Source organism: Ammospiza caudacuta, chromosome 2, assembly GCF_027887145.1.
Source record: "Ammospiza caudacuta isolate bAmmCau1 chromosome 2, bAmmCau1.pri, whole genome shotgun sequence".
NCBI lineage: Eukaryota > Metazoa > Chordata > Aves > Passeriformes > Passerellidae > Ammospiza > Ammospiza caudacuta.
The window spans coordinates 52071956-52084555 of NC_080594.1; the positions used below are offsets into that span (position 1 = coordinate 52071956).

A 12600-nucleotide genomic window follows, 5' to 3' on the forward strand; every position below is an offset into this window, starting at 1 on the left:
GGTAGTTCCTGAGATACCAGGAGCTTTTTGCTAGGAAGCTCAGTGCTAAAAGCCCTGATTATGCAGGAATAAGGCTACTGCACAGGCATTTAACACAGAGCTAATTGGAATTCCATATTTCCAGTCGGTGGGCAATAACATTAAGAATTTGAATAAATTTTGTTCCAGATCAGATTTAATATACATTATAAAAGACAAATTTAGAAGAAAATCATAACACCTTTTGAAATTTCAAAATATACATGATGGAATATGATTTGAGGTTTTACATGTGTTCAGGCCTGTAATAAGAACTGAATAATGTTTGCCTTGTTTCCTGAGTTACCCTGGAGCATCAGACCTGTTTTTGTGCATTTTAGTCTTTGAATTGCTTTTCGTACACTTCAAGCTAGAAAGGATCAAACTTTGTAACCTCCTGCTGCACCATATTCTGTGCTACTGCACATTATGCTAATTACTACACCAGTGCTCTCCCTCAGATATTTTAAACTTGAAAATCTATATTTCTGTGAAATGACAAAATCTGGGCCCAAACACTTGTAATCTAAAGATTTATTTTCCCTGCAGGAAATCAACATGTTTTCTGAATGTTTCTCTTTGAACCAGCTAACAGCTGTTGTTTCAAAAGACAAGAACAAGCCCCATTTTTAGAAAAGCATTCAGCTCAAGCTCTTATATGAGGTCTGATGCCAGGGATGGCTCTTCCCCTAAAATTTCCCTGTGGGTGATGAGCTTAGCAAAACGATAACAGTTTGTTCCCGCAGACCGTCCTTCCTTTTGCCTGCTGTGTGCTTTCTAAATCCCTCTCCTCTAAGGAGGGCCACGGAGAGGCCACCAGGGCCCTCCTACTTGTGAAGGAGAAGTTGGATAACTGCTATCTCCACGTGTCCCTGTGCCCTTCCCAGGCAGGCTGTGCTGGGCTCTGGCTCTCCCCTTGCGGCACAACCCTCCTCCCTTGCCCGCCTGCTGCACCGCTGCCCCACCACACCTCAGGAGCGCTCCCAGTCTTTTAGACTGAACAAGGCCACTCATCTTCCTCATTATTAGTCCCATTTATCTTTCCTTGCCCAGATATCTGTTTGCACCTTCTTGCTGCTGATCTTCCACTTTGGGAAGCCAGCATCCCCCATGCAGGTGCACCTAAGGGCAGCACCTGTACGCAGCTCCCGCTGCTCTGCACAGACCCTGCCCTGCCCTCTGCAAAATCCTGGGCTTCTTTGCTCCATTTTCTTTCAACCAAGCTCTAATTGGGCAATTGATTCTTGTTTTGTGCTTAAGGTCAAGAGACTGAGTGAATCCCCAGGTGTTCCTCATTGAAAATGTCTCAAAACCAAAAGCAGTTAATTATTTACATACCTAAGGAAAATACACACTTTTCTCTACTGTTGTCTGTGTTTGGCAACTGGTATAGCAAAATTTCTGGAGGATCTCTGAATATGGCCATTTTTACATTATACATTATATTTTTATTTTGAAAGCCCCAGAAAAGCCAAAGCCTTATTACCTGATGCTTGAATCTATAACTATATAAACTATGTCTTATAAAACAAACCCTGCTTTTGTCTCATAGCTGCTAACTCAGGTTGGTCCTTAGTAATGAAAAGACGTCATAAACTTATTTTATGTCCTACTCTGTAGTGAAGTACAGTGTAATAGGGGGCAGGCACAGGCAATTTCTATCTTCAGTCACCTCACTGTGAAAAGTATTAATCACAAATTAGAATCTTAGCCTCAACATGTTGCATTTATGAACAGCAGAGAAAATGGAGATGGACAAAAGTAAAGGTATGAGCAAGTGTTCAGTCTTTACAAGCCCTGACAGCTGATGGTGTGATTTGCCTATGAACAGTGGAAGAGAGTCAAAGGGAGTTTTAGAACTTGTCCCATGCTTCCCTCCCACAAACAGTTGGAGATGCAGGTGCATGTGCTGTTTCCAGAAGCACTCTGCAAGCAAATGCTGAGAGACAGTGCTAGGAATTATGCAGCTCAGCTTCTGGTGCGTGGCAAATGCTGTGTCTGCAGCTCTCTGCATGCAAGTCCTGATGCAGGCAGAAGTGGAAGGGTGAAAGATGCATCAGAAATACACCCATATATACTGCAGCTGTGACTAGGTGTGGCTTTGGAGGGAGCAGAAAATAGTAAAGCAGTAAGTGTTCCTCAAGATTATGATCCCTATATAAAATTATCATTTTTTTCCATTGTTGAAAGAGCCAGATCGCATTTGTATTAAGCAAAATGGAAGATAGTGTTAGCTTTTGGACTGCCTCTGTCATTAGGCAGCAGCAAGAAAATCTGATTTTTTTTCCTGCTTCAGATACTTCAGATTCTGTGCGACATTTTCCTATAAAATATTTGTGAATATACTTATAAGAAAGGGGAAAGTCAATAAGGCAAACTTTGTTTTCCCTCTAAAGCAAGTAATTTGCCTCAAATCTCTCTGTTTTTCCTGTGTATCCAGGTGCTGTGACACAGCCCTTCAGACTAAAATGCAACCCTCAACAAACTCTAATGGTCAAAAAAGGAAAGCAAACAGGAAGCTACATTATTGTCCCTGGGGTTTGCTTTTTATTGCTCTTTTTCCTTACTTCTTTGATGAAAAATTTCTGCTTGAGATCCTGTGACTGTCACACCATGGCCAAAGGAGCAGGGCAGGACCTCATGTTACTGCACTCAGCATGGTCCCCACAGCTATTTTTTGATGGGAGCTGTGGGTGGGCAGGAGGAGCTGAGCTTGGGTGGCCCCTCTGGCTTTCAGAGGCAGTCGTGTGTCCCTGGTGCAGAGGCAGTGTCTGGCTGCAGGGCTCTGACAGCTGGCAGACCGTCCCGAGGCCCTGAGCAGAGAGCTCCACTGGTGGGACACATAGCAACAGACATGGAGCTGCCTCTCTCAAAAATATTCCATGCCCTGCTTCATCCCACACTGGCACAGTGTCTTGTAGGTTTGTGCCCTGAATGTGCTTGCCCAGCTCTGTCCCTGCCTGCCTTACTGCACAGACAGACCCACGCTCATGTCCAGGCAGCCACATCCAGCCCAGCTCTGGCACATCCTGCTTGCTTCTGGTTCTGGCCTTCTCTTCACCACATGAGACCACCTTGGAAAGCTGGTCTCCAGAAAGGGCAGCTTCCTTACCTGTGGAAAAGGTGACAGGACAGGGGCTTGCAGGTAATTTCAGTCCGCTTTGCACAGTCCTATTCTGCTCCTCCTGCAGCCCAGAATGAGGTTGCACAGCACAGTGAAGAGACAGAAGACAGCACTCAGAACAGAAAGGATGGGTTGCCTGTGTAGCTATTTGTGCCTTAATGGCATTTGTCATGGTTCAGATGACTGGGAAGCCAAGGTAGTGTGTAAGGCCTTCTGTCCTTCCTCAGTGCTGTGCATGCAGCTCAGCTGCACGTACACAGTCATGGTTGCAGACACGTCAGGTTGGCATCCAACCCTGAAGTACTGTGTAGCCTCATTCTGTGCAGAGCCCAGGACATGGATTGGTGAAATACATTTTGCCATCTTGGTGTGTATCTTAGCGACACAGTTCTGCATATTATGAACAGAATTATAAACGAGGTGTCTTTCTACCTTTGATTTTTTTTTTCCTAAAACAGGTGTGAAGAAAGAAGTGCAAAAAGATCAGGATGCTAGCAGACCAGCTGTCTCATCCCCTAAGAAATCAGCAGTAACAGCCACAAAACTCCATTCACCAGGTACTTATGAACCTGAAAGCAGTGTTTCAGGGAAGATTTAAACTTATTGACTTTGCATTTCTTGTTAACACACTCAAATCTGAGACCTACTATTGTTAAGTGAGGATTGACTGTGTCCAAGGTTCATTAAGCTGGCTACAGTAGGCTTTATCATACCAATGCATGAGCTGAATAGACTTTTGTTCTCTTTGTTATAACCATGCAATCATCTCTTTTTCAAAGCAAAGAGTTGTTGCTATTACATGTTTAAGGGCAGAGGAATTTTTTTTATCATTACAATTTTCTTACATAAGAAGAGGACAGATACATATAGCAAAATAAAAGACATCTCAGAGAATTGCCTGGAGTGATAATGTATGGCTCAGAATCCACTCTTACTTCTATGCAGAGGCACTAAATTTCCTGCGGTATTTCTGTGCATAATGGGGAAAGGGACTATCTATAGAAAAAGCCTCCAAAGTGCTATTGGGACATTATCAACTTATACCTCAATATTGGGCACAAACACATGGTTTTAACATTTCTGAAGAATACCTTTCTTTATTTACTAAAACAAAGGGAACTTGTTTCTATTTATGTCTACTGAGTGTACATTAATAAATGTGCCTAAAGACTTTTGTGAGGCTGGCCTTTGCTTGATCTAAATGCTTCTGAAATGAGTGTGCATGGTCCCACTGATTTCATTGTTTTTGCAGTTTATCTTCTGTTACCTCATTTTTAAGACTCTGCTTGAATACTTAAAATGTCATCTCTACAGCTATGTGATACTTGAGTTATAACTGTGGGGGATAGAAGCCCATGTTGCTCCATTTGGTGGCAGAATATAAATAATTTAGAAGAGCTCTCCAGCTCCTATAACTTGCACCAAGAGTTTGTCCATTATTATTAAATTCAATCTTTATTCTTCTTCTTCTCAACCAACAAAATCAATGAAATGGAAGATTAAATTTAATCTTCCCAGGCACCAACAGGACACAAAATTCTTCTCCTTACAAAGATGCTAGAGTAAAAAGATGAACTTAACGCTGTCCTCTGAGTCATATAATTTACAGGCTATTTTGCACCTGGTGAGACCACAGAGAGATCCAAAGAATTTGTTGCAGAGAGTGCCAGACCAGAAGCTCGCCGGTGTTTATAGCGGTGGGAGTCCAGTTTAAGCACCAGCACTGATTGTGGCTGTAGCAGCGTGTTACAGCTCAGCTGATTTGCTTCCACTGGGATTACAAAGCAAAATGGAACACTGCAATATTTGTACAGTGTATTTGTATTGTCTTAAGGAGGTCTGCCTCTCCATGGGTGACTAAATAGTTTTCAAGGCCTAAAGTTTTGGCATATCAAATTCATGAGGCCTCAAAGGTTTCTTCATTCTTGGGAGAGGTTGAGTAACTGACCTCCATCCATCAGACTGATTAAAAATCTGTTCAGCTTGCTTGTCTGCAATTAAGCCAATGTAAATTCCTTTATCATTCTAAGGATCAAGTAGGAAAATAAACCTCATCTTCATTTATTTTTTTAGAGTAGCCTTTGGCATTCTTTGAAATAAGTTCAGCAATAACAAAGCAATAATGACAATTTCTTCACTTACTTAACAATTTCAAAAAATACTCAAAGCAGCCTTTGAGGAGGACATGCAGTGTAGCTGATGCTAAGGGGCAGTCACAGACTTTCCTCCATCAGAATCACAAGCCCCTGCATCATTTACACTTTTTGATGGGAGAGAAGGTGTCTCACAGGTAATTTCACCACAGCTACATCTGGCCATGAAACAGGTTCCAAAACTTCTGAGTGCTGTTTCTAGGCTGTATTTGCCTCTGTTACTGGCCTTCTCACATTCAGTTCCTTTTAATCAGTGCTGGTTTTTGACTGTTGGACACAAATTTTTTGAGCTTTGACTCTGAAGACTTGCGAGGGACTTTTGAGATGCAGAGTCTTGCAGGGCTCTCAGTTTTATCCTTTGATGCAATACTCTTTCTGAGATCTGTGTATAGGAACAGGTGTCCATAGATGGAGGTGCTCTCCTTCCACTCCATTTTAGAATGGAGCCAGTGGCTTCTGGCATCAGTCACTCCACAGAATGCTTGATAACAGAATCACAGAATCACAGAATCACAGAATTTTCAAGACTGGAAGAGACCTATAAGATCATCTAGTCCAGCCGATGTTCTAACTGTTCAGCTAGATCATGGCAGCAAGTGCCACATCCAGTCTTTTTTTAAATTCTTCAAGGGATGATGCCTCTACCACCTCACTGGGTAAATGATTCCAGTTTCTGACCACTCTTTCTGTGAAGTATTTCCTTCTTACTTCTAACTTACATCTAGCTTGACGCAACTTGAGACTGTGTCCTCTTGTTCTATCCGTTGTCGCCCGGAGAAAGAGGCCGACCCCCAGCTCACTACAGCCACCCTTCAGGAAGTTGTAGAGAGTGATGAGGTCACCCCTGAGTCTCCTTTTCTCCAGGCTGAACAACCCCAGCTCCCTCAGTCGCTCTTCATATGGCTTGTGTTCCAAGCCCCTTATTAGTTTCATTGCTCTCCTCTGGACACGCTCAAGTAACTCAACGTCCCTCTTAAAGTGAGGGGCCCAGAACTGGATACAGTACTCCAAGTGAGGCCTCACCAGTGCCGAGTACAGGGGAAGAATGACCTCTCTGTTCCTGCTGGCCATACCATTTCTGATACTGGCCAGGATGGCATTGGCCCTCTTGGCTACCTGGGCACATTGCTGGCTCATATTCAATCGACTGTCAACCAGCACCCCCAGGTCCCTTTCCACCTGGGCACGATCCAGCCACTCCATCCCCAGCTTGTATCGGTACAGGGGATTATTATGGCCGAAGTGCAATACTCGGCACTTGGACTTATTGAAGTTCATCCCATTTGATTCTGTCCATTTGTCCAGCCGTTCCAAGTCTCTCTGGAGAGCCCTACACCCCTCTAGTTGATCTACACTCATACCCAATTTGGTATCATCAGCGAAACTACTAATAAAAGACTCTAAGCCCTCATCCATATCGTCAATAAAAATATTGAACAAAACTGGTCCCAACACAGAACCCTGAGGGACACCACTTGTGACTGGTCGCCAGCTAGATGTGACACCATAACAATTGTCTCTAAGTAATTTGCTCACTTTCCTTACCAAAATGTTGGAAATTGGACAGTGAAAAGGCAAATAAATTGCATTCCCCATCTAAATCCTCATGGACAGTGTTAATTATGAGTATATACTTGTTATGTCTCCCTAGTTCAAACACTCACATAGATAAAAAAGACTTGGGAGTTTTGAAGAGGATCAAAGGGGTACAATGATTTCAGCACACACTGGGTCTGCCCCTCTGGTTCCCCCATCAGCAAAAAGGACATGAGGATAAGGGCCAGCATCATTAATATATACCCTGTTTTGTGCAGAGCAACAGAAGAGAGACATCAATGGCAGAATAAGCTTAGTAAGCTGCCTTTCAGACCCAAATGAACCGAGAAATTCAGATTTATCCCTGAGGAGAATAGCACCATTTAATTTACAAGGACAGCTTATAATTCTGACAAGGACAGCACAAGAGATGTGCACTTCAAATCTTCCAGTGAACAGGAAGGCTAGAAAGATGTAAGACTAAGCAACCTGACAGATTTCTGTTTTAATTAAAGACTGAACTGATTTCAAGGGCTTTCCCCTACACTTCTTCCTAAGCCTTCTGTTGTAACATCACTGTCTTGCTTAAACAACCCAAGATTTTTATACTAAAAAGACAGATATTTATGGCTCTTGCTTTTATGAGTTTCTTCTTTTGTGGTATTACCTACTGCACAGCTAAGAGGTATGAATGGAAGAGTCTGTATTTTCTTATTATTGCACAAAATTTGACAGACTTTAAGTGACATAAAAATGGATAGAGGGCAATAGCTATGCTGCTTGAACTCTCCTAATGACAAAAACTCCTTGTGCTGTATTATTTCGGTCTTCCAACAACATGGCATTAGTCTTGACACTGCACAACATGTTATTCGTGGTCACAAATGCAGGTCATGGACACAAAGAGTTTCAAAGGGGTTTTTGCACTCATGTCTCTCTGCAGTTGCACCATGAGATGCTTGGAGACATGAGGGAGCACCTCTTCTGGAGCTGGCACCCTGTAAGCTTAGCCTGGAGCCAGGATGTAGCTGAGCAAGATAGAAGATATGCTCCCAATGGCTCCACACAAGCTGGGGATCTGAAAATGTAGGAATGCACTCCTGGTGTATTGCTCTGGGGAAGCCATTCTGTTCCCCTGTCTGATGTCATAAAACTGCCCTTAGGATCTACTTGCACACCCAGACCACAGTCTTGAAGATCTAAAAGATCTAAAACACATCTGACAAAATTACCTCTGGAATTTGTAATACTCTGCTTTACAAATTGGCTCAGATTCATACCATCAGAGGCATCTCTGTGGAAGGATTCTTTGGCTTTTTAGGAAAGGAACAGGTAGTATTCATGGCAGAAGACTGTCTCCTATTACACTGATTGCTGGAGACTGGTTGTAGGCATGGTTTCTGTATTGTTTTCAGGAACTGGATACTACAAGACTATGAAACAACAAACTGTCCCCTTTTATCATATTATTGCACACACAACCTTTTCTACTAACACAGAAACGTTCCAGACCCATATCCACCATCTCTAGTAACACATGGGACGAAGGTGTCTGACTCGTATTTTCTCCCTCTTTCTTACTGACTTCAGCTTCTAGGGTAAAAGCTGGAGGATAATGGGGAGGATCTGTTGAGTACTGGAGGTTCCTGGCCAGCATTCAGGAATGAGCTAAAGACCATCAGCTGAGGGGTAGCAAAAAGGTAGCAAGAAAGATTGAGGGTAGCAAAATAAGTCACTAAGCTGTGCAAAGGTGATGCCCAGCTGGCCATAAATGTTTGCAGAGGAGAGTCCTCGCGAAGCAAAGAAGGTAAAGGCAGAACAGATTTTCCAAGCAGTGTCTTGAGCAGCCTGATACCACCAGAACACTGCCCCTTCTTGCTTCATCCTCATAACTGGGTATATCTGCAGAAATGCATAGCTGACTCAAGCAGGATGTGAACTTAGGAAAAAAGTCCCACCTTCCTGAAGTGTTTTATCATGAGTAAGCTTCAGTTCTGGTGCTATTGATACAAATATGACACTATACCCTAAACACAAGCTACACGAGTGCTTTCACATCTTTGTACAGCATCAGGCTTGCTTCAAGCCAACCTGGAGCACCTCAGAGGAGCCAGTCTGTCTGGGCCTATTTCTGCAGGCAAACCATGAAGTGATTCTGGTGTGATCAAAGATGCTGAGAGAGCAGCTGTGCAGAGCCAGTGATGTAACTCTTGTGCGTTGTGTGGCACTTGGTGGCACTTCAGTACGTATCTGCTAATTGCTGCAATTTTGGACACATTGTAAAGGTGAGAGCAAGGGGAACTCTCAAGGTAGACTGCACTATTGTAGATAAAAAGTGATAGTGATATCCCAGTAGCAAGCAATCCATGCTGTATTTGCCTTCAGGGAGGGACAACTCCAGCACCACATTGTCCTGTGTAGAGGCAAAATGAAATCTGCAAAGGCAAAGGAAAACTGGCACCTCTGTTGAGTCACCAGGCTGGGGTTCATGTGAACAAAGAAAACATGTGTAGAGTAGAAATGTCACCTAGCTGTTTTCCACAGCATCAATAAGACCTGGAAGTGCCCATTTCTCTCACTGCCATTCAAGAGAGATGCAGACCTCTGTTTCTTGTAGATGTCTAGCAGAGTTGAAGTGCTTCCTTCCTCCAACAACCTCAGTTCTCAGTGATACGCTCTTAGGACATCTCTCCTCAACTTGTAGAAGATAGAAGACTTTCAGGCTCAGAGCCTGAGGTGAGATGGCTGTTATAAAGCTTTGAGCTTTGGCTCCTAAAGAAACATATTTCACTATGCTTTTGCCTTTTTTTTTTTTTTTTTTTGAAAGACTGGAAGTATTTTACAGAAAGAGTGGTCAGATACTGGAATCATCTACCCAGTGAGGTGGTGGAGTCATCATCCCTCGAAGAGTTCAAAAAAAGACTGGATGTGGCACTTGCTGCCATGATCTAGTTGAATTGTTAGAACATGGGTTGGACTTGATGATCTTACAGGTCTCTTCCAGCCTTGAATTTCTGTGATTCTGTGTGAGTGCTACAGACCTTTTTTTCTTTTGTAGGAATGAGTCCCAGAGGCCATAGAAACACATAAAGGTCATGTCTGTACATATAAACTATGTGATCTGAATGGTCTTTTATTACCCCTTCCTTTGTAGGACATTCCAGGCAAAGGCCAACCACTCCAAAGAATGGATTCTCCCCCAAACCAGGAGAGGGGCGAGACACAGAAAAGCAGCTGGTTCAGAAACTGAAGGAAAAGTGCGATGAGCAGTCCCGGCAGTTAATCAATATCCAAGATGAGCTTAAAAGAGCCAGCTGTGGCTTTGATGTCTTTGCTATAACCACACAGTACTTTTACAGGCAGGTAAGTGCAATGGGTGCTTCCTACCACTGTAAAGATTCTTTGCCTTTACAACTGTCACTTGCCCAAATTTATTCCATGGTCACTGAAAATTTGCTCTTGGGATCAAAGCATGTAATTTCTTTACAATTATTATTATGAGAAGGGAATTCAAATTTCATAGAAAGGAAAACTGCAATGACAGAGGAAATCTGGCACCTCTGTTAAGTCACCAAACTTGGGGATTGGGTGGCCAAAGAAATTGTGTGTAAAGTGTAGATGTCATCCAGTCTGGTAAGTTGAATAATTTGATGCCATATATTTGAAAAAAAGGGTGTAGGAGCTTGAAAAAGGAAGAATTTTGAATGAAGCATATGTGACAAGCAGGGGTTTTACGAGTAAAGGAGATGCCGAAACTTAGAAGGCCCAGTCTCTGATTGCTAGAGCTGGAATGGAAAGTGTAACTGAGATATTAATACTTGTGTGCAACCAAAGCTGTTAGATGAAGGAAGCAATTTGATTTCCCACAATAATTATCTACTCTTCCTGTTCACCATGAATTGGGCAGGGTGTCCCTGTCACAGGGTTGCCAGTTCCTGGAGATGTGAGGATAACATTATCTCAGCATGCAGAAGATTACACACAGCAGGTATAGAGAACATAAAGAAAATGTTGCTGGTAATTAGAGAACCTTATTTATTCACTCAAGTCAAAATGAATATATTTTAAGACAACCAAAATAACCATTCAAGACTTGAAGGTTTTGCTTGTTTCAAAAGCTGTTTAGTGATCTAGGAAATGTAGCTGGGTTCTGAGGTCATTCACACCATGCCCATGTATTTTATGACATCCCAGGTTAAGCTGGTGTCCTAGCTACCTTGTAAAACAGGCAGACAATCACCAGCAGTAGGATCCAAGGCTTGGATAATACCCTTTCTAGCCTGTTTGTCTACTTTTGGGAAAAACAAGAATAAATTTTCTGTGTTAAATGGGAGAAAGAAAAGCAAGGAAACAAAATCTAAATTAAGTCAGTCTTTAAAATTCTGAAATACTTTATTTAGTTTTGAGGGTTTTTATATTAGTGGGAAAGGTTACCTTTGAAGAAATAACCACGGTTCACACTTTTCCCTAAGTAGGAGCTGATCTTGCCAGGGAAGATTCACTGAACTGAAAAAACAAGAAGTTTTTAAAACATCCTAAATATTTTAAATACCATCCCAGGAGATCTTCCCTCTCTATTTTTCTTGAGACTTGACATTTCTGTATTTCAGGACTTGTAAGGTATTTCTAAACACTTTTGGATGGGTTTAGGTTTTTGTTGTGGTTTTTGGGGGAGTTTTTTTGGGGGAGATTTTTTTAGTTTGGTGGTGTTTTGTCAGGGGTTTTTTTTTGTTGTTGTTGTTTTGTTTGTGGTTTTTTTGAGCTGGCTGTGGAGTATCCTTGTTTAAATCAGAGGGAAATAAAAAAGGGCAGAGCACTGTCAGCTCAGCTTTGTCTGTGCATTGTCCACTGGGGAGAGATTTTTCATCACATGCCTCATTCACATTTGCTGAAGGAACTCTCACATCTCCTTCATCTCCTCTGGATATGTTTTCAATGAGAACAGCTGCTGGAGCTGAGCTTTGAGATGACTGTTCTGCTGTTGGTGCCTGTTGGATCTGTCCTGAAAATGCCTCCTAAATTGAACAACTCAGGTGTCTTTATTTAATAGCACCCTCACAAAGTCTGGCCAAGCATAGCTGCACCTCACATTCCCAGCTCCTCTGTATTTCTCAGGCCCGCTGGGGATTGCAGTAATGCTCCTCTGAGTGCCTGGAGGTGAAAAATAACACACCTGTAGAATTTAAGCACCTTCAGGTTTGGGCAGGATTAGATGTAGATTTGTTCCAGATCCATGCAGATGTGGTACATCCTTTAGGAGTATGGCTGCTTTAGGCTCCATTTTTAGTGCATGCAGACATGTGAGCACTTCATGAAGACTATTTAAAGCACAAAAGACCTGAATTTCTGCTTGAGTCACTCGCCTGTCTCGTCTGAGACTTCCAGGGAGCAGTAAGGCTGCTGCACTCTTAAATTCACTGCTAAAGCTGGGAGCCTACATACAGTGGGACAATCTGGGACTACTCAAGGAGTTGTGTAACTGGGCACTCATTTGTCTTGCAACATAGACACAGGCTTACAAGGTTTTGAGTGTCATTTAAAAATGCAATCTGTAGACATTTTCTGAAGTGGCATTATTGTCTGAAAGCTTAAGTAAAATTGAGTTGGCTGTCTTTGGGTTAGGGAAGCATGGGAAAAAATAAACCAACTTTTCACATGATAAAAATAATAACAGTTGGGTGTATCTGTAGCTGAGAACCCTGCAGACAAAATGATTGAGGTCTGAGTGGAACTGCAGTTTGGCAAAGGAAAAACATTATTTTGATAAAA

At 42.4% G+C, this 12600-nt stretch overlaps 1 protein-coding gene across 1 annotated transcript in view; it reads left to right on the forward strand.

Moving 5' to 3' along the window:
- MTUS2 (microtubule associated scaffold protein 2) overlaps positions 1 to 12600 on the forward strand; it is a 159717-nt gene that overhangs the window by 102665 nt on the left and 44452 nt on the right. The window contains exons 5-6 of the mRNA XM_058800039.1: positions 3601 to 3699; positions 9986 to 10194. Coding sequence (XP_058656022.1) covers positions 3601 to 3699; positions 9986 to 10194 — 308 coding nt within the window. The remainder of the gene's footprint in view (positions 1 to 3600; positions 3700 to 9985; positions 10195 to 12600) is intronic.